Consider the following 25,587-nt stretch of genomic DNA (forward strand, 5'->3'; position numbering starts at 1 on the left):
CCAAGGTCATTTTTAAGGTGCCTCAAGGGTCTGTGTTAGGGCCTCTCTTTTTATAGTTGTTATTAATGACTTGGAAACTAATTATCATTGTCTCATCAACCATCATGTTTGCAGATGACACTACTTTTTTAAGTATGCATTCAGATGAAAGCCTCTTAAAATTAGAATTTGGCGACACTCTTGAAAGGGCCTGCTCCTGGTTTAGTGCAAACAGCCTTCTTTTGAATAACAATAAAACCCAGAACCTACTTTGTAGCCTTAAAAACACTAATCATAGTTTAATAGAAAATAGTAATAAAAAAATCCTGGTTGTACTTCTTGATCATTCTTGATTTTCTTGGGTATCAGATGTAAAATCTGTTTGTATTAGATTGTCTAGAGATATATTTTTGTTAAGATCCCTTATGAGCATTGGTCCTGAGAATTATGTAAGAACAGCTTATTTTGGCTACTTTCAGTTGGGGTAACTATGGCATAATTCTATGGGGAAATAGCTGTCATGTTAATAGGATATTATTTTTTTTTTTTTTTTTTTTTCAAAAGCTTTATTTCTGGTTCAATTACTACAAGTAAATAATTATACACAGAAGTTTGAATCATAGAGAACAGAAGAACATAGAAATATTAACATTAGTGGGTTTGCTCCAATGGAGACACCCTATAACATAATACAGTTAAACAGAAAATAAACAATAAAATTAGTACTTGACAAACAATGTAAGTTTCAAAATTATAATAAAATGTCTTGAACCAAGACGTGCTTTCAGTCTTCTGTTGACAGTTCTTTGGCCAATGTTAAAATGGACAGCACCTGTTGATTGGTCCAGAGTTTCTAGAAATGTAGCACTTAGTTTTCGGATGTAGTCACAGATGGTCGGAATTTCTAATTCATTATGAATCTGTCGGTTTCTAACAAAAACCATGGAGAATTTGTTGCTATTCTCAAAAACATTGTTTTGGAATACTTGAAGTTTGTTCATTTTTGATTTATGGAGGCAAGGACCCCAAACTGGACAAGCATAAGTTAAGAGGGGTCTGAATATTCCTTGGTAGATTAAAAGAGCGCATTTAAGTTTAAGAGATGATCTTCTATTGATAATTGGGTACATTTGTGCCAATCTTGTGTTTGCTTGATTTAATTTTGAATTTATGTGCTGTTTATAAGTAAGTTTAGAGTCTAATAAGACACCCAAATATTTAACAGTTCTGTCATTTTTCATTCCATGGTATGATGTTATCTTGAATTTCTATATTCCTTAAGGGATTGAATTTTTCTTAGCGAAAATATTTTCGCTTCACAATTTTAGAGGGTTAAGTGCGATTTTCCAATTAACGAACCAATCCAAACAGTAGGTCTGTATCAGTCTGAAGCATGTCAACTGCTGTGTCAATGTCTTGATGTTGGGAAATCAAGGCAGTGTCATCAGCGAAAAAAGAGCAAGCGTAGCGTAGAATGAGCTGGAATGGGTAGTCAATGCATGAACATATTAAACAGGATAGGTCCTAAAATTGAGCCTTGTGGCACACCAGCCCGGATCTGTCGAACAGTGGAATGAGTAGAAATTTATTTTTTACTGAAAAAGTCCGGTTTTCTAAAAATGATTCGATGATGTTTTGCAAGTAATTTGGAAGTCCAGTTTGAAATAGCTTATACAGAAGGCCTTTGTGCCATACTTTGTCAAAGGCCTGAGCAACATCCAGAAACAAAGCAGCAGAGTGTCTTTTTATTTTCAAACCCTTGCACTATTGTTTGTGTTAACCTCGCAAGTTGTTGCGTAGTAGTAGAATGTTTTTGCCCTAAAACCGAATATTGGTGGGGAGGAATACATTGAGCATCTTCAATGAATCTGCATAGTCTCTTCTGTATTAGCTTTTCAAATACTTTTGCCAGAGTGGGTAGTAGGCTGATGGGTCTGTAACTAGAGGGATTTCTAACAGGCTTACCGGGCTTGTGGATAACAATAACTTCAGCATGTTTCCAGGATTTAGGAAAGTAACCAACGTGTAGGCATGCATTAAATAAAGTTTTTAATAGCTGATGGGCTGTTGGCGGGAGTTCCTTTAATATTAAGTTTGTTATCAAAGTCATACCCAGGAGCTTTCCTCAACGGTAGGTATTGGATAACATTTCTAATTTCAGATGTTGAGATATACTGAGTGGGAAGCTCAGCAGATAAGATTGTGCTATTTTAAAAACCTGTTGACTTCATCTTCAGTTTGCAAATTAACAGTAGGGTTAGGGGGAAAAAAGCATTTTCAAAATAATTCGCAAAAACCTCACATTTTTCAGAGTCACTCTGGTACGTCTCCTGGCCTTGTTGAAGGGGAGGGATCGTAGAAGGCGTTCTGAGAATTCTTTTGGTTGCCAGCCACATTGAACTATCGCCTGGGTTTATTTCACTCAAATATTTCTGATAGTCATTAATTTTTGAAAATATCTAATTCTGATTTTATTTTCCTGATGAGCCTGTTAAGCTGCATGCGATCTTCTGGATGCCTGTGTCTCTGCCACCGTCTCCTAAAAACATGTTTTTCTTTAATTAAAATTAAGAATTCTTTGCGGAGGGCGATTAGGACAAAACATGGTTTGTGATTGTTTTGCGACTGCTTTTTTAACCGAATTTTTAATCAGCTCAGTGAATTGTAGTACACAGTTGTCAATATCTTCGAAAGACTGTAAACAATTCGGCAAAGATAATATTAGTTTCTAATTCGTTATGAAATACAGCCCAGTCAACTTTACCATTTATTAGTTTCAATGGAGGATTGGTAAAATCGGGTTTAATTGAAAAAGTTACAATTACTGGTAAGTGGTCAGACGTTAACTCGCATAAGGGTTTGCTGTACTATCGGTTCATTGAAATTATTAAACAAAACAATATCTAATATGTCAGGTTGCTGGTTTCTCTGCCACGGATAAAATGTTGGTTCTACAGGAGCAGATATATTAATAGTTGTACGCATCAAGTAGTCATTCAATTTATTACCCTTTGGGTTATTAGTGCGACATCCCCATAAAGTGTTTTTTACTGTTTAGATCTCCCATTAAAATAGTAGGACTATTATTATATAGGAATCCTATTAAAATCTTCATCAACAAAACGTTTGTTGGGAGGTAAGTATGCTGATACTAATGAAAAGTTGAGAGTCCATTTTGTAAAAATATTTTTATGGAAAACAGCTTCTAAACTTTGTAACTGGGGAGCAAGAAATTCGTGGTGTTTTATGTTTCTTTTGATCAAAATTGCGACACCCCCAGAGGCATGAGGAAGCCACTCGGTCCTGTCTGTAAATAGAATAGCCACTTATTTTAATTTATCATTGGGCAGGAAGTGAGTTTCAGTGACACATGCAACATTCTATATTATGTCTTACTAGGAAATCTGTAAAGAGATGTTTTTTGTCTTTCAAGCCATTGGCATTCCCAATTGAGAACAATTAAGTTTTTAAAGAGAGTTGGGGCCTGATTGTTAGTCACGGGGCATTTTTAAAGAAAGAAGCAATAACCTGCTGAATAACCTTTTTCAACTGGGGTATGAGTATTTTTACTACATTGCTTATTATTTCGTCAAGACCTGAGATGTTACCTGCTTCCAGAGATTGTGGATCCTCTACGGAGTTTTGCAGTTGAAGGAATGTACGACGGATGAGCCACCTCAGCATAGCTGGGGGAGTTCATATTCAACGGGAGATCGAGGTGGAGATGATTTTGGTTGAGTTTTCCCTAGGTTCGTTGAGTTTTCGGGTCGTGTCGTTGTAACTTGTGGACGAGACGAGATTCTTGGTCGTTCCCTATGGAGGGATTTCTTGCGACCGGTCAATTTCTGCTTGATGCCCTGGTAGTATTTACACCTCCTGTAATTTGAAGTATGTTCCTCGCCGCAGTTAACACACACTGGTTTGGTTTCTTTACTGACCGGGGCAGTCTGAATAGAGATGGGATCCCGAGCACCGCACACAGCGAGGGTCCAGTTTGCAGAAGTTTTTTGTGTGACCAAAGTCTTGGCATCTCAGACACTGTGGGATGTTTTTTGACTTCCTTTTAAATTTCCACTTTAACTATGGCGTGAAACAATTGTTCAAGGTTCATAATATCACGACCACTTTCCGAATTCTCCAGCTCTACAAAACAGAGTGGCATTGGACTTTTGTTTTTGTTGAACAATCTTGATACTTTAATGGTCGGGTAACCCATGTCACATAACTCTTGATTGATTTTCTTCGTCAGTTAGAGAGTAGGGAACATTACGAATGATCACTTCAAGGTTTTTGTCCTGGGAAGGTTTAAAACGTGAAAAACTTTACTTGATTTGTTTCATAAAAAGTTAGTTAGTTTTCCTGTAGTCATTTATTTCTGTTAGGTTTATCTTGATCGATTTAGCTTTGATTTCAGTTTGTGAAACTTGATATTACATTACACTTAATATCTTTTATTATTTCTTGGTGGTTATTTACGTCACGCAAAAATATTGGTGGGATCTTAGATCGTGATTTATTTTTCTTTATATCATCAGGAGATCCTTGTTCCATTTCATGTCCTTGTTGTGAGGAAGGAAGACAGTAGCTATGATCTGCAACATTGGTATGGGTTGGTTCAAGTATCTTGAATCGGTTTTTTGAATGAATCTCACTCACATCGAGGTAGTACTTCTTAGGAGGTGGAGAAGCATTTGCAGTTTTAGTAATATGTCGCTTTTTTGGATTCACGAAGTCGTTGTTGTTATCGGGAAGAGGAACAGTTAGCATTTCATTCATGTCTAACGTCGAACTTTGTCCGAGCGGGAAACAATTCATTAGCCTGGCTGGCTGTCATAGCGGTAGGAGTAGGTTTAAAAACATTTTAGGTTAAGCCTTTGTTTACAATATTTGAATTTGAACATCAAATTTCTTGTGTGAACGAATCTTGTGAATTAATCAAACAAATACAATCTAAACACGGTAAAAAAGTTAAAAACAATAATTAAAAACACTTAAATAAAAACTTTTGAACAAACAATTCGAAGAAAATAGCGGACTAGAAAACACTAGGTAAAACTGTTTTGTCAGTCAGCTGAAGATTAATAGGATATTAGTGTTAAAGAAAAAAGCTTTAAGAATAACGAATAAGGCACCTTCAAAGAACATTGTAAACGATTATTTATTAAATGTAAGATTTTGACTGTAACAAATTTGTATATTTATGTATGTGTATTGCATATGAAGAAGAATTTTAATTTAGGCTTAGTTGTACATAGATCTGATGTACATAATCACAATACCAGAAATTAACTCCGGTTAAATGTGCCATACAGTAGGTTAAGTAAATGTCAAAATAGCTTTTATATTGTAAGTCTGAAAATATTGAACAAGTTGCACAATGGAAGTAAACTCATATTCCAAACTATTTAAGTTAAAATGTTACAATTGGTTAAGCTTAAATCCTTTTTATGGTTTAAATGAATTTTTAGCCTTAGATCTGTACATTTGTACATTTTATCCTTGTTAACATTGTGAATTTTAAAATCTTTATAACTTTTTGTAAGTGATTCAATTTTGAATCAAAATACTTTACTATGTTGATGACTATTGACGTTGTCTATTGCATGTATGTGTTTTGCTTACAGGCAATAAAGATTTATGATTATGATTAATAAAACTATCCTTCTCCACAAACGCCTCAAGCAATCCTCAACTGCTTTAAACTATCTCACATTCGCTAATGCTAGAGCTTGATTCAAGATTGAAGTTGGAAGGGACTTAAACAATTCTGATGGAATACTTGAAGGTTTGTCCAAAAGCTCGGGTTTTTCTGGAGTCAAATAAATCCAGTGCCAGATTTACCATTAGCCGCGGGCTGAGAATGTAGGAGTGTATGGAATTTGAATATCATTATTTACCACGCAGCATGTCATAGTTTGTTTTTCGGCTTAAAATATTTAACAAGAAATGTTTTTCAGTGAAAATTCGATGGTCTCGTAGCTAAAGTGGGCTCAGGGCACTTTCAACTGCCCTGGCCAACCACTTTTCATTCAATAAGATTTATTTTAGGTTAATCAGTCACCTCAAGTAAATTACATACTTAAATAATAATAATTTTAACTCAGATAACTCAAGGGGGAGAGCCTAAAATTGAAAAATTAGACCTAGGTCTACAAAATCTGTAAATTCGACACTGTATAAATCACTCGGGAAAAATCGTCTTCAAGATCGGATAGAATATTTTATGACGACATGTAGCATTTTAACGCCCTGAAATGTTTGAACTATTATTCAAACAGTTCTTTTCTTCAGCACTCAACAAACCTAATTAAATGTTCAGTTCCAGCAGGCTACGACATCACCCTGCTTAAATGTTATTTAAACTACCACACATAAAAACAAGTAAAACTGAAATATTCCTTTACCTTTGAGAGTTTCTTGAAAACTGAAAGAAGCACTTTTTTACTGATTTCCTAGATAAGGTAAAAAAACGTGCTTCACACTCTTTACTTTTAATTTAAAATTTTTAATGTTTTAGTAAAACGATATATTGTATTTTATTGTTTTAGTCAAAATTTAGTTATGTTCTGTACTCTACATTTGTTTTACTAACTGTAGTAAAAATTATTATCTACGGATTTTATAAAAGTAAAATAATGATTAAAAGATTAAATTTAACATGTAGATAATATACATATTATAATTAAAAAAACCGTTGAAATCTTTTATATATAAAAACGATTCGCTAAATGTGCTGCTAACTAATCTCGAAAACGGCTGGGCAATTTGGCTAATTCATTTTGTAAAATAATCGTTGACGTCCGAGGAAGGTTCAAATGAAGAGAAAGTTGGGAATAGTTAGTATTTGGGGAACTTGACCGCGTCAATGTGCTGAATAAACACCATCCTCCAGTCGTGATGTCAGAGCCCAGGGGGTGCTAAGGCAATGCCCCCTGTTTATGTCTGTAACAAGAACAGTACCTCTAATAAACCTGCACACCTGCATATGAATACATTACATTCGTCTTCTTCAAAACTATAACAAATACTTCGCACGAATAATCAAGTAAATTCGCCAAAATTTCACAATACAGTACTAACTGATTAAAAACTAGTCGTTTGCCAGTTTACACACGTTTATTATTTACGTGTCTGATGGTTGGTTTTTAGTGTGTAAAACTAAACAAGGTTAAAAGCTTACCACACTTCATGTTCTTTGAGATGAAGACGTGTGACTTGATGTATTATGTACTGTAAACTAATAAATATGTTTAAGTTCTGAGTAATAACAAAATTTGTTTTTTTTTTCTCAGCAAAATAAAACATATTTAAAAACTTTAAAGTTTATTTTTTTACCGGTGTAGGACAATCTAGGCAGAATAACATTACTGTTAGAGTAAAAATATACATTACTGTTGGCAACACTGTTCTAAAAATGAAAATGTTTATACAGTAGTGACTAGGGAGGGAGCGACTGGACTGGTTGACTTTTATTTTTATTTTACGATTGGTGACTGGTGAGTGGAGCTGAAAGTAAGGTATGTTTTGTGGTTGAAATTGAGATTTCTAGACTGTGAGTGTGAATTTAGAAAAGTAATGTTTGGAAAGTGAGTTACCCTATACTGTTTAGTTTTTACAAATTATGTAGTGATCTCAACAACAAATTTGTTTGTGTATTATTCTTATCTCTTGACAGTTAAAAGTGCGTAATAGCAACATCCAAATTGGCTTGGATTTTGTTTACTAGTTTTAACCTGGTGTAGCTAACCGTAATATTTTATTTAGAATAGTCCGAGATTTAGGAATAGTCTGAGATCAATTTATTTCTATTAATACAAGATTAATTTGGTAGAGACCTAGTTATTTAAAGACAAGTAAGCCTAGTTCTATATTTATAATTTAGCCTACCAAATAGTAGACCTGAATCTTCATTATTTGCAAACTATAAAATAAACCACTCTGATCATCAATAATATGCTAGGATCTAACATAAATCTTTTGGTGCTAACAAGCCTATTTTAGATACAGGCTGTCTTATGTCTTAGATAAGCTTGTTTGAAACTTAGTGCTTGGGTAACTTGTCTGAAATTTAAACACAGCCTTTTTGTTGAACCTAGGCTAATTGAACTCTATAATAATTTCGAGAGATAATGCTTACTTTAACTGCCTCAACCTTGATATTTTTCATACAACTGTTATATTGTATAGGTTTTGTTGGTTACCCCTGAGCTCTGGGGATAAGCACATTATTTCTCATGATCTTTTTTTGTCTCAGTCAAGTTCCTACAGTCAGTAGTAAATATACAACATACATTTTACCCTCAAACTTCCCCATTACACAAGGGTTCCATGATTATGGGTTTTCTTAAAAGTAGTCATTAAATACATATGTTTTAGAGCCAGTTATATGAATATCAAAATTTTTTTTTTTTAACTACTCAAGATAACCCCCAAAAAGGGCTCAGTTGGGTACGATAAGCGGACCCGGTTTTTGAAATTGGCAAACGATATTACTTAATCATAAACATTGATATAATCAATCAATTCTGATTAATTATTTTGAACAATTAACTTAAAAATAATTTGTATCAACAGCTGTAAACAATTTCAAATAATACTCTTAATGTAATATTTCAATTTTATATAAGTAACATTTGATTATTAGGTATCAGTTTACAAAATCGTGACCATGGAAAGGTATGTTAATTTTTTTTCCCTGAAAACTACAATTTTTCCTGAAAACAATAGTGAAGAAAAAATTCGTCGGCAACGAAAATCAAAGGAGTTACGATTTTTTGAAATCCTCTGAAAACTCTGTTTTTGACAGTACCTCTGGCAATTTTACTGAAATGATGACGTTAATCCTGTCAACGATGCCTGCCCGCTGCGCAGTGCTGCGCACTGCTTGCTCTTTTAGAAAAAAAAATTAACTCGAGCTTGCAAAAGTCGAATCTCAGATCACGTGATGCCCCTGATCCTTAACCCTCCAAGTGTTGTTCGACAAAATTTTGTCGGTTATTTTCCATTCTTAATGCAATAATGGCCGAAAGGCATCAATATAATACAATGATATACTTTCCCCCCAGTTTATATGCACCTGTGATAATAATACTTGGCTATAAATGCCCAACCCATGAAAAAAAAGTCCATTTTTCATGGTCACGGTATTGTAAATAAATACCGATTATTAAAAATAACAGTCAATTTTACAAAACTACACAACATTGTTTTGAAAGATATGATTTATGACATTTTTTTCATTGGACTTCAACATGTTGGACTCGTACCGAAAAACCCATTATGTAAAATTTGTTTGAAAGAAACAACTGTTATTGTGAGAGGAGCAAATATGGTCATCTTCATTTTTCCTAATTTTGGCTATAATAATTTGTTTGATCACAGTAAATATTAAATTCATAAAATTTTGATAGTCTAGGACAGGGGTGCCCAACCTTTTTTACCCAAGGACCACATTGTAAAGCCTTTACGGCCAGGCGGGCCAACATCCCAGAGGATTTGGAACCCCAAACAACTGACTTGGGTAGGGGTTACGTCACCGCACCGCGCGCTGTGCCGTGCTTTACTCGCGCTCTATTCGCCAACCGGCAGCCACCACCGTAGTCAGTAAAATCTGTCTCCAACTACTTTACTTCTTTCAACACTCATACTCCACCAAATGAATACGGCTCGTTCTACGTGAAATCGGCTGGACTGCTTGGTTCTCAAAATTTGTATTTATTTAATATTTCAAATGCTTGTAAACAAATTTGGTTGTTTTGGCAACAAGGCGGGCCACATAAAACTGACTCGCGGGCCGGATTCGGCCTGCGGGCCGTAGGTTGGGCAGCCCTGGTCTAGGATTTGAGAGCGAATATTAGGTATCGATGATTACATTCTTCGATATAAAAAACCGGGTCCGCTTATCGTATCCTACCCAAGGGCTCTTTAGGATGTAGTAAATATGCACATTTAATGACCTCTTCCTTGCTTATGCTATACCTTTGTACAGTTTTGATTTTGTGCAACTAGTACAGGTCCTTGTACCCCCACACCCCTTGTCATGTCTTGTCACAGGGTTTTTAAGCCCCCCCCCCCCATAGTAAGGTGGAGAGTAAAGTTTTGTGGTTGATTTCCTGAAAATAGATATTGAAATACATGTTATAGAAAAAACTGGTCAATCAGACAAGTTTTGTCCAACAAGTCCCCATTTTGGGAGTTCCATGTTCCCCCTTTTATTAAAGCCGGGAATAAACCAGAATTTTGTAAAAAGGTTTGGAGTGGCCATATCTTTTGGTAGTAATTTTTATTGTATCTTTGATAATTTTCCATGTCATTGCAGACTATGTTAAGGACCAGTTAAGGTAATTTTTGTTTAAGCATACACTTGTCATAATCCCACTTTTTCACAGGACTTACTTAAAATTTTAAAATTCATTTTGTAATAACTCTCGTGGTTTTTTTTAAAGTAATGAGTCCAATTAAAAATTTTATGAAACCTCATAGAAAGTTGAACTACCTATCATGTATGTAACTTGCAGAGGGAGATAATGCCCTGCCTTTGTGAAAATTTACCATTCCTACTTCTGGGATTAAGTATTTTTGTTCTAGGTCTCACCTAACAATGTTAAATGATTATAAACATTCCTGTATTTTTTTTAGAATCATAACATTATATCCAAGATGTAATAACATTTTACATTTTAAATATCAGTGTTTGTATCCAAATAATTATATTTTTAACCAATAATTACAGACTCCTTTAAAGTTTTGAGAAACAATTGGATCCAGTATTTGTATTTGTCCTAAAGCATTGTAGAACAAGAATGTAAATTATGTGTTATCCTAGTAATAGTAACCTGTTTTTACAGGAATCTCTGAAACAATGAAAGAAGAGAGAGATGACAGTGATGGAGAGGAAATGGAGCACGAGTCTGGGGACTCGGACAAATCTACATCCTCCTGCGACAGTAGTGACACTGATACCGATGACAGTTCTGGTATGTAGTTTTTAATTTAACATTATAAATATTATAGTATGGTAAGTTAAGGTTTATTTTTACCATTATAAGAAGTTCTATAATGGCTTAAACCTAGGTAAGAACGCCTTAAAGAAACTTCCAAGACAGTACATATGGCCAGATAGGCACACTTTACAAAGAAAAAAATACTATCCAAGGAGTAGCAACTTTTATTGCTTGAAGTTGGCTGCTTAGCAATATAAAAAACATGCTCTCCAGTGAACAATCTAGATTTTATTTCTTTAAATTCCAAATCCAAGCTGAGCAATAACTCTCCCTGTAATTGTCCACAGTTAATCTCTTTATAGGTAATGTTTAATTTTAACAGTACATTTTTTAGTGTAAAATCTGAAGAATTCTTTGGTATGAAACTTTTTACTGAAAGCAATTGTAAGGCTATTTTCCTTACCTATTACAAGTACACGGAAATTAGAAAGAACAAAAAAACTAAAATCTTTAACCCATCTGCTGCCAATAATGTATATTGCCTGACATCAGTTAGCATCAGCATAATAACTGATGACGGGCACTGCCCATCATGCTAAGTTCGTAATTTTGGAGTAGAAAAATAATTGTGACATTGATTATTTTGGCATTTGTCTATACTATTATATCAATGGTTTGTTGAAATATAGGCTAACATATTCGATTTTGAAACTGGCAGATTCTCTCGAAATCGATTGTTGTTTACTGTTTAATCAGTTATTTGTTTTGATTGTTGGCATTTGAAATTGCGTCACAGCAAAATCACGATCTTTTTAGAGAGTTTTATTAACTTTGTGAGAACATACTCGATGAAAGTTAAAATGAAGTGAGTGATGGTAACTTTGATGACAACATTTTAAGTGAAAGTGATAATGAAGAAATTCAAGAAAATTATGTGACAAGGCCTACCTAACCTTCCAACTTGGGAGTGGACAAGGCAAGCAAATGATCCACATAGATTTATTTTTAGTTGTAGATCTGGTATAAATCCAATTGTTGCTAGGCAACTAAATGATTAAAACATAAAGTAATAAAATACGATTTTAACGTGTTATATGGTAGTTTAATATTTTTAATTGATCTTAAACCCTGAAACAACAATTTCCATTGTAAAATAAAAAATTAATTCGCTAGCTGAGAGTAAAAATATTTAAATTTTAATTGGTAGTCAATGGGTTAAGTGATATTTGCAGTACATTGAATCACTTGGCTCAAAACAATAGTGTCCTCACATTATTTTTATATAAGATCTCCAGTGAGAAGTATAATCATTTGTTGTACAGAATTATAATTAAATCTAAAATAACATCCTGTGTCTATAGCAAAACATGTGTGACTAACTTCAGATTTTATTTTTTTTGCTAAGCCTTTATCTGCTGAGAAACCAGTCAGACTGGATTGAAAAATAGTTTATAGAATATAAATTATGAATCCTAGTAGGTTTATTATAGAAAGGTGTTTCAAGTAAAATCCTCTGAGATAGACTTACTATAATAATTTTATGAATTAAGTAACCCTATTTCAAGTAATAGGTCATTTTCCACTAAGTTTACAAAAAAATGTTTCAATAGAGGGAACCTTTTCCCGTTAACAATAAACCTAAGCACTCAGGGTAGAGACGCTCAGGTGGAGAGTGTACTAGTACACCCTATTCATTGTGCTGAGTCAAAGCGCACATTATAAGGTGCATCTACTTTAATTAATAATTATTATTCTGATTTGATTACTTGTAAATTTAATACATTATTCAATTATAAAAGTAATGTTTTAATAGTAATATTACTTTTCTGGTTTAATTACTAAACCATTGAGGTTGAACTTGAATATCAAATCAAATCAAATCTTTATTCACATATACATTGAGTACAGCGATTGTGTCATTTGAATTACAATTGTTAAGTTCGAATTAGGTAAAAAGTATGTACAGTAAGAGTTACAGAATTCGTCATTATTCATCTTCATTGCTGAGTTCTCCAATCCAAAAACTCCTGGACTGTGTATATTGTTCCTTCCAGCAGCCAGTCCATGAGTCTTCTCTTCAGATTCTTCTCAGGGATTCTCTTCATTTCTTCTGGCAGACAGTTGTAGAAGGCAGCTCCTCGATAAGATGGTTTCTTCTCGAATAGACAGAGATGATGAGTGTCAAGTGCGAAGTTGTGCCTATGCCTTGTGTTGTATGTGTGGTGGTCTCCTAATCTGGCTCGGCCTATTTTTACTGCATGCATTACTGTTTCAAGAATATAGAGTGCAGTAACTGTCAAGATCCTGAGCTCCTTGAAGGCTTCTCTACATGTCTCTTGCGGTCTTAGTCCTTTCAGTGTTCTTATGGCTCTTTTCTGAATTACCAATACTCTTTGGAGGTTTGAAGCGCTTGTCCCACCCCAGGCCACTAAACCATATCTTAGGTGGGTTTCAAATAAAGAGTAGTAGGCTATGATGGCTGTTCTGTTATCACTGACCTGCTTTAGCCTTCGTATAGCATAGAGACCCATGTTCAGTTTTTTACAAAGTTGGGTCACATGAGGTGTCCATGAGAGATTGTTGTCAAGGACTATGCCTAGATATTTATTTGAGTTTAGTGTTGTTAATTCTGGAAGGCCTTGGTAGTCATTGGGAAGTGATGTGTATATCAGTTGATAGGTTTTACTTTCATTCAGGACCAGATCATTTTGAAGGCAGTACTGTTTTGCCATGCTGTATGCCACATAGGAGTTTATTTCAAGCTCTTGTCGATTTTTGGTGGCAACAAGTAGTGCTGTGTCATCAGCAAACATCACTGTCTCACAAAACTCTGAAAGGTAACTTGGAAAATCATTGGTGAGGAGTATATAAAGTACAGGGCCAAGGACAATGCAATGCCAGGCAATCTCATGTAGAATTGCAAGTTCATTGATTTCTGATTCAGTTCTGCTACTTCCAAGTGATGTAAACATTTCTAAGTACTCAGATATTCACTAGATACATCTCTACACCACTAAATTCTATTTCAATCTCACTGTGAATGATTGTCTGATCATGTTTTTTTATTCCATTAATGAGTGTATATGGTAGTTTAATATTTTTAATTGATCTTAAACCCTCAAACAACAATTTCCATTGTAAAATAAAAAAATAATTCGCTAGCTGAGAGTAAAAATATTTAAATTTTAAATTATATTATATAACACACACATAATGTAGAACAATATTCTTCTGAAGCAGACCATTCATAGTAGTTCTAAATTTTGCCACTAGAGACCAGTATTGAAATCGGTAGAGGACGTCAATCTGATTTGTTTACGTGCATTGACATCTAGATATAAAAGCTGATTAAGTCTTGAGACTGAGAAAGAGTTAATATAACTGTTCAAAACTTGAGATCAGTTATGTTCAGACTTAAAAAAAACTTATTTAAAACTATTATGTAGCCTATAATGTTTTAATTCTTTGTAAAATAAAGCTTTGTTTTAAAGCCTACGTACGTACTAGGAAGTATAAATATAGATAATATTACATATTTTACTGTCTGGCTCAGGACACATCATGGAAGTCTATTTTTGTTAATAAGTGTCATGTATGAGTTTCCTTGTTTTTAAGTTATCATCTGTTTTGCTTTTCCGGGCATGGATATTTTATTGTTTTATATTGGGATTCTGTTTGATTTGAAACTTAAAGATTGCTATTCAGCTGGTGATGCGTCTGGTGGATATTAATCAAACTACTTGGATGTCACATGTTTCGTATTGTATTGCAAGTTCATATTATTCCTAGTGTTGGTTTACATATTATTTTCAGGTGTTTTATTTTTAGCATGATAGTGGGTCTAATTAAATTATAAGTTCATATTAAGCCTATAAACTGGTATTTAAAAAATTTATAAACGTTGTTAGTAATTGTTTGCTCTAAACAATAAACTGGAATAAGATTTTCAATGAATTTGTTAAAAACTGTTGAAAATGAGGAAATACTTAGTGTTGGGGATTTCTGCATCTACAATTGTGTCACAACAGTTAAGGGTTTACGTACAGGCATAACTGATATAAAATTAAATTAACATTTTGCACTTTACTGTACTTACAGTGGATACAAATAATCCATTATAAGATAAAGGTAAGCATTGAAATAGTATATAAATAATTTTACTCACCAATGTGTCTTCAGATCTGTTAATGACAAGTTTATACATGGCCACCAACAGATGCTGTACAAGGTCGTTTTGGTAATGAATTGTCATTTATAGAGCTGAAGACAGATATACAGTGTGTTTGAATAAGGATGCTGTGATTTTGAACTGCCATTACTTGAAAACTATTTAAAATAACTAAATGCTTTAAAGGTGAAATTGAAGAGAAAAGAGCAAATTATGTTTTTATGCCTAAACACCTTCATTGCTGGTCTATACTGAGTAACACCGAACATAGATCTAAGCCTCTGTGCCATAAGGTGTCTACTGCAGTTAACGTGTTAATATTTTTCGATGTGAGCTCCATTTGTTTAATAGTAGTTCTTTAATGTGGTTTAATCTGATGCCTTAACTAAATTTTGTAGGCATAAAGTCTTAATTTTTTACAAATAAAATTTTGAACTGTTTATTTGGGTATGTTTAACTGAAGACTTTTTTTTCTGATACAAGATTGTCGGATTTGTTCAATTTTTCATCACTTGTTTTTGGCCGGCTAGTTGAATGTTCTTTCAACAGACTTCCTGTGTCACAAAACTGGTTAAACCAGTGATGAATTGCTTTATCATCTGGTGAATTTTGACCTTGATTCAAAACTCAAAACTGATGCTGCACACTAACAACCGATTTCAGTTCTGTGTACCTCAGAACACACTGTGCCTTCTGTTGCTCTGTAAACACTGTACTCGTGACTGGCACCAGACATGTCCGTTACAAATGCGGAGTTCCACCGCACAGCTGTTCTGCGCATGCCAAGATCTACGTTTCCTCCAATGCTACATGAAAAACAAAACTTAGTTATTTCAACTTAAATTTGACGTTTACATTGTTTAGTTATCTTGAATAGTTTTTAATAAAGGCTATTCAAAATCACAGCATTTTTTTCGGAGACCCTGTACAAAAAAAGTTACTTTAGCCATATAAAAGTTTCAAAAAAATTGTATGTGAGTTTTAGTTACTAAACCTTTTTGTAGGCATAAAACTGCAAAAATTAGGAACATACGTTGTGGTGGAGAATCTCTGCAACTACATCTGGCTCTTTGTGTTTTTAAATGCTCACTACTTTACTCATACAAATTTTTAGCAACTTGTAGGTATATATAAAATATGAATAGATGTAGCTAATGCAATAAACACACATTTTCAATTATATTTTATATTTTAGACGAGCTTTTCTAAAAATTTTTGTTAAAGATGACGTGTAAACCATTGGTGGTAACATTTCAAATATCCGCGAAATTTAAATATCTAAAGTAATTCCAATTTTTTTTTAATGGGAATAAATTAGCAATTACCGTCCTATGTCAATGTTGCCAGCTATCTCAAAAATAATGAGAAAGTAATGTTTAATCGATTGGTGGATTATTTCGAAAAAAGTTATCTATTTAACAGTCAACAACCTGATTTTAGAAAAAACTAAATCTACAACTACCATATTATTGGAATTTTCAGAATCTATAATAAATTCAATTGATAAAGGTAATAAAGTACTAGGCAATCTTAGGGATCTGTCTAAAGCATTTGACAATATAACCCATCAAATACTTTTAAACATTAAAATTTTTTAGCGTCTCAAAATTAAGTTATGTTATAGAAGTCATGTTAGAAGTAATTAAACACAAATGAAAATTTTGAAAATTTTTAACAGTTAAACGTGGCATTCCTCAAGGCTTAGTACTTGGCCCCTGTTTTTATGATACATTCAAGGAATGTCATCAATAATACAGACTATTAATACCAGTACAATTCTATTGGTCTTATATATTCAGATGACTCAAATAGTGGTTTTGGGCTAAAAGTTATCATAATCTGGAGGTAAGGTATAATGAATTATTAAGAGAGATTCATAAATATTTTCTCAATAATAGCTTACTTTTAAATCATACAAAAACTAATTATATGACTTTCTGTGAAGCAAATAAAAAAATATAAAAAAAACAGAAATGACCATTTTTACAGACAACATTCTAAAAATTAATAATACAAAATTTTTAGGACTAGAAATTTATAATAATCTTAGTTTGGATTTTTTCATGGAAAAAAATATAAAAACACTTCTTCAGGATTATACATTTTAAGGATTAAGGTCCTTTTGTGTAATTTAGAAACATTAAAATTCATTAATTTGTCCCATGTGCATTCTCGTATAACTTACAGCTGACAACTTAAGAAGAGACATCAATAAGGAAACTTTAATTACTTTATAAGAAGGTAATAAGAATCATACTGACTTTTAATAGGCTTCAATCAGCGAAGGAGCTCCAAAGTTGGGTATTTTAACAGTCTATGACCAATTATTATTTGTATACTGCTTTTGATGTGCTCATCAAATTATGTTCTTTCAGTTTTATAATGAGATTTATAAAAGATAATCAAGTTAAATGCTGGCAACTTTAATTTATACATTTGTTTTGAACAACTGAAATAATTTGAATAATTATAAGGAGCTTTTCTATCTCTTATTTAATTGGTTTTAAACAGAAATGGACGAGGCTGAATGCGAAAGACGGAGAACTGAATGCATGGATAACCTGGCCGATCTGGAAAGGCAATTTTCCATTTTAAGAGAACAGTAAGTATTGACAGTTTGGCAGATTGACTTATTTAATGCTTGATTCATTGCACAGACATGGACATTGAAGAGTGTGACAGACGTAGGGCTGAATGTCTTCAAACCCTGGCAGAAACTGAAAGAAAAATTAAGCAAATAAATGATCAGTAAGTAATATTAATTGTGATCGAATGGTAAGCAGTGGATTGTTGTTTAATAACTTAATGTACAAGAAATGGATTAAACTAAGTAAATTGGGTACTAAACCAATATTTCAATGTAAATATTCTAACAAACCATATGGTTAAGGTAAACTGCCATGTAACTATCATGTACCACTTTCTTAGTTGAATTCTTTTAACCCAATAATCATTGTAATGATGTAATATGTCTTTAAAAAAATAATCTATGTTCTCATCAAATAATTTCTTTTAGTTGGTAACTATTAGTTTCATGTTCATTAATTCATTGTATGAATTAGTTTTATAGATCTCACTTTTCATATCTTTAATAGGTATTTTTATAATGAGCACAGTACTACTTCAACATCAGAAAATATTTATTAGTCTTGAATAAGTTTGTTTTCTAATATAATAGTTCAATTTTTCATCATCATTATTTCTTGATGTGAATTTTATCTTCTTATCTTTATTATACTCAAATTTTGCAATATATTCACAAACTTAATAACAAATGAACCTTTTATTACATAAACATTATTTCAACACTCTTTTTACATTTTTAAATTCACCATAATCGTACATTTGAGATTTATTTATAAAAATTTATACTCAGTTTATTTATTTACTATGTACTTTGTGAAGAAGATTATGTTTCTTGAATGTACGTTTATTATATCGTGTGTTCAGTTAAAGTGATAGTGTTTATATAATTTTCATATTCTAACTATATTCAAAAATACTTCTTGTCTAAATTTATGCGTATTATATTTCAGAGAGTTTTAATTTCTTTATCGTTGTGATACATTTTTATACTAATTCTTCACACTGTCACTTTATAGTATCTGATAACATTATACTCTGAATAAAAATAATCACTCCAGGGGCATGATGAAGATGAAATAATTTTTTTTTGTTTCACAGACATACCTTTGTTTACAATAGTAGAAACAAAAACCCAAGACTAATACTCAGATGAATAATCAAATCCTTCTGTTAGATTATCTCTATCTTTCAACTAATTACGGGTTAGTATATGTTGAGTTATTACACAAAATAACAGAAAGTGAAGAATGGAATAAGTAAAAGTATAGACGGTACAGGTATAAGAAATTTAAGACGTAGTGACCATTCAGCATGTTCAGTGCTGTTGTTATGAGGAGGCACACAAAAGACACTGGAATAATTTTAAAAGCTATATATTTCATTTTACTACAAAACAACCTTATCCCTGTCAACACTTTTCACTTTATTGTTAATCAAATTAGAATAAACAGTAGTAATGTTAAGCCTACACAATGTTGTGCTTTCTTCAAAATTTTATGGACAAGAAACAAGTTGGTTTACTTAATCCTTATAGTGTGAAAGAGGAGGGCTATAAGTAAAAAAAAACCCTATCATGAAAATAGTTTTTCAGAGTAAGTAGTCATTTTTCAGCAACGTACAAAGTAATTGTCTGTTGCTCTATTGTTGTGTGTGTATTGTCTCTTGTACTGTGTTATCTGTAAATTAGCTTGATTTTCTTTAGAACATTCAATGTATACTAGCCAGACATATAGAAATAACTGTTTAAAAATATTCAGTTGAAAGACCACTTAATTATTGTTCTTTTAGTTCAGGGTCAATCCTTTTTCAAATATTCAAAATATATTCTAGTTTTTTCTTTTAGTTCAGGGTTGATCCTTTTTCAAATATTCAAAATATATTCTAGTTGTTGTTTCTACGGTGTTAAAAATTACAATTGATAAACAACTGATACGTCAATGTAATATCCTGATTTAAAGAATTATTCTATTGCTTCTAGTTAAAAATAATTGAATTTTGTTGTTACCATCTTTGCATGAAGGTTGTATGTTTATTGTATTTTACTTGCAATTTTTTTTAAATTGCGAGGTTTTATTGTATTGTTTTTGTTAATCTGAAACTCATGTTATAAAACAATGGTATACTGAAGTAGCCTTTGAATTGAGCCAAAAGATCAGGGAGTAAGACGTAACATTATTTACAGTCCGGTGTGAGAGGTTAGGGCAAAGTTGATTTAGAGTACTAAATCAACATATATTTTGAACTTATCATAGAAGGCATGCTATGTCATGTAACTTAGCAATTTGTCAGTTCTGGTTGTTAGCGTAACTATTCTGCTTCCCCCTCACTTTATTGCTATGAACTGTACACATAGTGCATTGAATGTGTGCATGTACCCTTCCCTTGCACATCCGCAATGTGTCATTCAAGTTATAGACGATGATTGTGGTAGTGTATTGTTTGTGTCCGTTACTAACAGTGCTGTTTAGTTGCAAGTGATGAGTGTTTAGATTGTGTAATGGCTGTGTCACAAAAGCTCATAGCAGGTTGAACTGCCTGTTGTTTGGTCTCCCATAGAATTTATGTGTTAGTAAACTTCCAACATATGAGGAGTTTTATAACTAACATTACAATTTGGCTGTTACAATACAAACAGAAGGTTAGTTGGTTTCAGTACTGATATAGAATATTCTGGCACTTGAAGTTGAATCTCTCATTTAACGCGTTCACTGCTGAATTTCAGCCCACTACGTACCCAATATGCTAAAATATATTTTTGGTTTAAACTTAACGTTAGATGTTTTCTTGTAGACTGGGGATGGTATTTTGTTGATTGTAACTTGGAAAAGTTTATTTTGGCCATTTTGAAAATTTGAGGCCCTGGGACCTCATGCGCACACAGCGCCCGACTTATCACTATCACTTGCGCAAAGGAAACACATTTTGTCTCTTAGAATTATTGTCAGAAATATATTCAATTGTAGCCCGGAAAAGTTCATTTAGGCGATGTATGAAACTTGAGGTCCCGGGACCTCACGCGCACATAGCACACAATTTGTCACTATCATTTGCGCGCAAAACAATTTTGTCTCGTATGTCTAGAAATATTGTGAGAAAGCTCAAATATATGCATAACTATGTATTTACAATCATATATACATCCCTACTAGCCACCCAAATGTCCTGTATAATTATCCATTTAAAGACTGTAGCTGTTGTGGAGTTTTTCGCTCATTAGATTCAGAACAACATTCCCGGCGTGCCCTTTTCCTCCCATATCGTCCAAAACTCCACAGTAAATTAAAAATGTAAGCATAAATCCCTGGGATCACATAATGTATACAACTTGATTCCATACTTGTGACGTTTATTTTTAATAAAACGCCACAGACTCGGTGAGCACAGGAAGTGTAACTACACATGCCGAGAATTCAGCCGAGCCCATACAACAAAACAAACATAACCTCAACCGTCCCGTGCAAGTGCCAAGGACACACTAATGAAAGAAAGAAGTGATGTGTACATGATCTCCCGAGACCTCACCCGCAGTGAACGTGTTAAGAGGTTTAAAGAAAAGAAATTTTTAGAAAAGAGGAGTTGAGGAGTTTGATAAAAATCTTTATTACTTGTTTGATGTCTCTTCATATAAATTCAAAATTATTACATCAAGAGTACCAAAGGCTCATGATTATTGTGACTGTCCTATGTCTATTATCTTTAACTATGAAAAAGCAAAAAAGGATCATTCTCATAGAATTTACGTATTTGCAAATGAAGCATAGTATTGGTGTGAATGCAAAGAAACAAAAATTTTAACTCAGCATGAAAGAAAGCTGCATGGACAGTTGAAGTTGCAAAACTCATTCCAGTATTAATGTATTACCACAGCCAGCTTGGTCAAAACATGTAGTTTTAGAGACTTTCTTGCTAAAATATTTAGTAAGTGGATTTTTCCAAGTACGTAAGTCGCCATGGAATATGATATTAAATTGATTTAATACTACGATGATTGTTGATTGCTTAGGACTATATGGTAGAACAACATCACCTATCGCTTCAAATATGTTACAAGATCTTTTTATTGTGACTGATTATGACCATTCAAGGTGTGGAAATTAAGTTCCTGGAATTTCTTAATAAAACACAATCAAATTATGTTTCAAGAAAAATCTTATCATTGATCTTCTCGCTAGTCTCCTAACGTAAGTTGGGCATCTCCTAAGCATAAAGCCTTACCTGGTCTTTCAGGGCTCTTACTTGATGGACTGTCCTGTTTATCTACGTTATTCATGAGACTTGGATGTAGTGTAGAAAAAATTAGAAGAAACCCGATCCGACAGATCTATATGTTGAATTCCTACATTAGATTGTTGTATCCGGTAATCTGAAAGTGGAAGTCTGCTGTCCACACAAGATACTTCTCAGTGGGAAAGCCTTAGAGCTGCAGTGTGTATCTTCAATGAGATATTCTTGATAGAGGATTTGCAATTGCAATGTCCTCACTGAGAGAGGAGCTTTTGTACTCTTGTATGGCAATGGTGAAACCAGGAAATGGCCACAAGATCTGGCTCCAAGATTGAGGATCAGTAATGCTGAGAAGGTGGGTGTTGTCTTTGGAGCTTTAAGGACCTTATAAGATCCACCAATGTCTTCCTCTGGGTCAATGGTTCCTTGACTGGATGGATGCTGGGGTCTCCTGAAAACCATTACTACACAAAATGTTGAGATTTCTGTGGAGTACTGGAAGGTTGTCTTGGATATCCACATAGGAAGTTCTAGTACTAATAATGAAATTCTGATCAATGAACTCTGCAGCGACTCTGGGGGTTGATATTGATCAATTTCACCTTCAGATTAACTGCTTCAATTGTATTCTGCAGGCACTTTTTAGAAGAAGGCATTGATATGGCTCTAATACCCTGGGAGGTATTTGATTTGTAAATTACAGGGGCTAAATTTCTTAGTGCCTATTTTCAATATGCCAATCAATCAAGACAACTTTATTTATAAGGCATACAATATGGACATAATGGCATTATTTACTAAAAAAAATATAAAAAAACTAAACACAGTTTTTCATGTTAACCCCCCGAGGGCTGGCTATAAATTTCTATATTACCCCTTAGCGTTTAAAAAACGAATGTTAATTAGCATAAAGTTGAATTAAGATTTATCAAGTAATTATAGGAAGTAACAAAAATGAAAATTTATTTTTTTAATCATATTTTTTACAAATAAACGTATGTTGGAAACAACACATGATATTTTCCAATTCACAGGAAGCAGACAATAACAATCATTATAAAAACTCAAAATTTAAATCATAATTAAACTTATCTTACACTCTTTGTAAACAATATTTAGATATAACATATAGCACGCAATTTGACATAGTAACAGAGCTTGTGCGCAAATCTCTAGAATTGCATTCTCATGGAAAAAGCCGTTAAACACACCAGCTTACAGCAGAAAATGGTATTCCATTGTTATGATAACCAGTTTCGGATCGATAACATGTGGCAGAGAATAAGGAATATAGGGCATCTGTTGTCTGATGTTCAGTTAACATTCTAACGCATTATATCACCAGTTTTACAAACTACAGTGGGCGATTGCAGATAACAACTTCAATCATGAGATTTATCGTCATATGTGTGTTTGAGTCATCGTTGCTATGTGGGATTTCCTGTAATACGCGTGGGAAGGATTAAATTAAAAACTAGAACATGTATTGTTGTAAGCCACAGGATGAACAGCAGTCTTGTTCAGTAGTTTTGTTCCAGAAACCTCTCAACCATCAGAGTGCTTGGGACTGGTACTTGGCAGCCCCTGATACTTTCATCATTGTACTTATTATGATGATATAGATCCTCCAGTCTCCAGAGAGCTGGCTGCTCTGGTGGACCATTCCAGGAGGAGGGGATTTGAGTTGGTTTTTGGTTGCGACGCCAACTTGCACAATGAGGTGAGAAGCAGCACCAACACCAAATAACAGGGGTAAGTCACCTGGAATTTATCATCTCTCGTAGTCTGACTGTTGTGAATGTGGGTAATTCTCTTACATTCACACCAGTTCAAGAAGAGAGGTGATTGGTATCACCTTGATCTCGGAGGGCATGGTTAATAGGATACATGATTGGAATGTGCTTGAGTTGTTCCTCTCTGATCTTGCTCATAACTACTTCCTTACTTATAGGAATCCAACAAAAACTGACTAAGTCTCATTTAAGGAGAAACTGAAAGTAAGACTCGAATCTTGTAATAAAAGAGATATGATTTGCAATTTAGTCTAATTGTACACATTCACTGACAACTTGATACTTCTATTGTGGATTCTTTTAAGGATAGCTGTCCTATTATTGACAGGAAGAGATCTAAAGTAGTACCGAGTAGAGCTCTGAACTGACTTAATTGAGAAAGAGAGTTGGAGCTCTATTCAGGAGAGCAAAAATATGGGGTACCTGAGCTACTTATCTCAAGGCTCTAGCACCTTGTAACTATAACGTTCACATGGCCAAAAGACTAGTCTGGAAGAAATTCTGCACCTTTGAGATTGAACCTTCAGCAGTTTTGAGTGGCGATCAATTTGTTCAGCCCTTATAAATTGCCTGAGTGGGACAAGTGATTGTCCCTTTCCCGTTTGTGCAGATTGATCTGGACATCTGTTGCCCTCAGGTACATTCCTTTGTCCTGGTAATTGTTCAAAGTGGTATTTATACCATAACAGAGTATGTTTTGTTTCAATCGGTATAGATCCTTTAGATCTATTAGAGCTGGTTGTAGCTGACCTGCTAAGTCACTGAACAGTAATGTAGTGTCTTCGTACACAGATAACAGATCAAATTGCAATTCTTGTCCTTAGTGCAGATGTAATAGACGATCTTAGGAATTTATGCAAATGCACAGGCAGAATTTCGGTGGTTGGCAAAAGGTTTCAGTACTGTGCAGTAGCCCGCTCTTTAGAAGAAGAAGAATCTTCTCAGTTTAACTGATTCAACTCTGCAGTTACAGCTTCCTCGACCTAATGTATGCCACCATGATGATAGTTCCTTAACCCATTAGTGCATAAAGTTTTTTTTGTAAATTTTTTTCTTGAAACTAATTTAAATGCATTATTTGCACTTTATAAAACATGGGAAAAATATATTAAAAAAAACTTATATAGTTTACTTTTGAAATAACAGCCGTCTTATAAATAGGACGTTATGCATAATGACTACCTTGGTGAAATTTTCAGCCGTCTTATAAATAGGACATCATGCACTGTGACTACATTAGTGAAATTTTAGCAGAAATTTAAGTTACGCTATGGGACTGTATTCTTTCTCCATTATATGTGTACAATATAAAAAAGAATTTTATGCATAAGTGTTTGGATGTCAATATAAAACACCATCTAAAATGAAAATATTTATTTCACAGTATTTAAAACGTCTTTCGACGAAATTTACAAATTGTATGATAAAATTCTAAAACATGAGAGGGTAAATAAAATGGAACATAAGCACAAATATAGTTAACAAATCAATATTTACAACAGGTTTTTGTGAACTACCATGTTACTTTCTGTTATGGTAGTCCATGAAACACTTAGGATGCAGTCCCACTTTTGCACTTTGAACAAATGAACTTTGCCTTTCCAGTACAGTTAGCACATCTTCTCTGTGTTTCATTCTCCAATGGCCAGTGGTCAGTGTTGTCACGTATCACTTCTGGGAGTGGTTTTAGGAGATATCTTCCCTTGAGTAGAGGGTTTTCCATACTTTTTCAATATAAATAAAGCCAAATTTCTCCGGAATTTTAACAGTTGGGGAATGGAGTCTTGAGAGGGAAGAAGTTTCCTGTTCAGTAACCATGCATTGGAGACTGATGCATCGAAAAGGTATACAAATATAGGCCACCACCACTTCGTTGGCGCATTCGTGTCCTATA

The 25,587-nt window shown here is 33.6% G+C and overlaps 1 protein-coding gene across 4 annotated transcripts in view; it reads left to right on the forward strand.

The window, feature by feature from the left end:
* The first annotated feature begins 7,380 nt into the window (after positions 1-7,380).
* LOC124357135 (breast cancer metastasis-suppressor 1-like protein) overlaps positions 7,381-25,587 on the forward strand; it is a 47,904-nt gene continuing 29,697 nt past the window's right edge. For 2 of the 4 annotated variants that reach the window (XM_046808617.1, XM_046808620.1), the window contains exons 1-3: positions 7,381-7,496; positions 10,827-10,955; positions 17,748-17,838. In XM_046808617.1, coding sequence (XP_046664573.1) covers positions 10,841-10,955; positions 17,748-17,838 — 206 coding nt within the window. In that variant the 5' untranslated portion in view covers positions 7,381-7,496; positions 10,827-10,840. Of the gene's footprint in view, positions 7,566-10,826; positions 10,956-17,601; positions 17,693-17,747; positions 17,839-25,587 lie in introns of all 4 variants that reach the window. The other 2 variants (XM_046808618.1, XM_046808619.1) reach the window with 2 other exon arrangements.

Source organism: Homalodisca vitripennis, chromosome 3, assembly GCF_021130785.1.
Source record: "Homalodisca vitripennis isolate AUS2020 chromosome 3, UT_GWSS_2.1, whole genome shotgun sequence".
Classification (NCBI taxonomy): Eukaryota; Metazoa; Arthropoda; class Insecta; order Hemiptera; family Cicadellidae; genus Homalodisca; species Homalodisca vitripennis.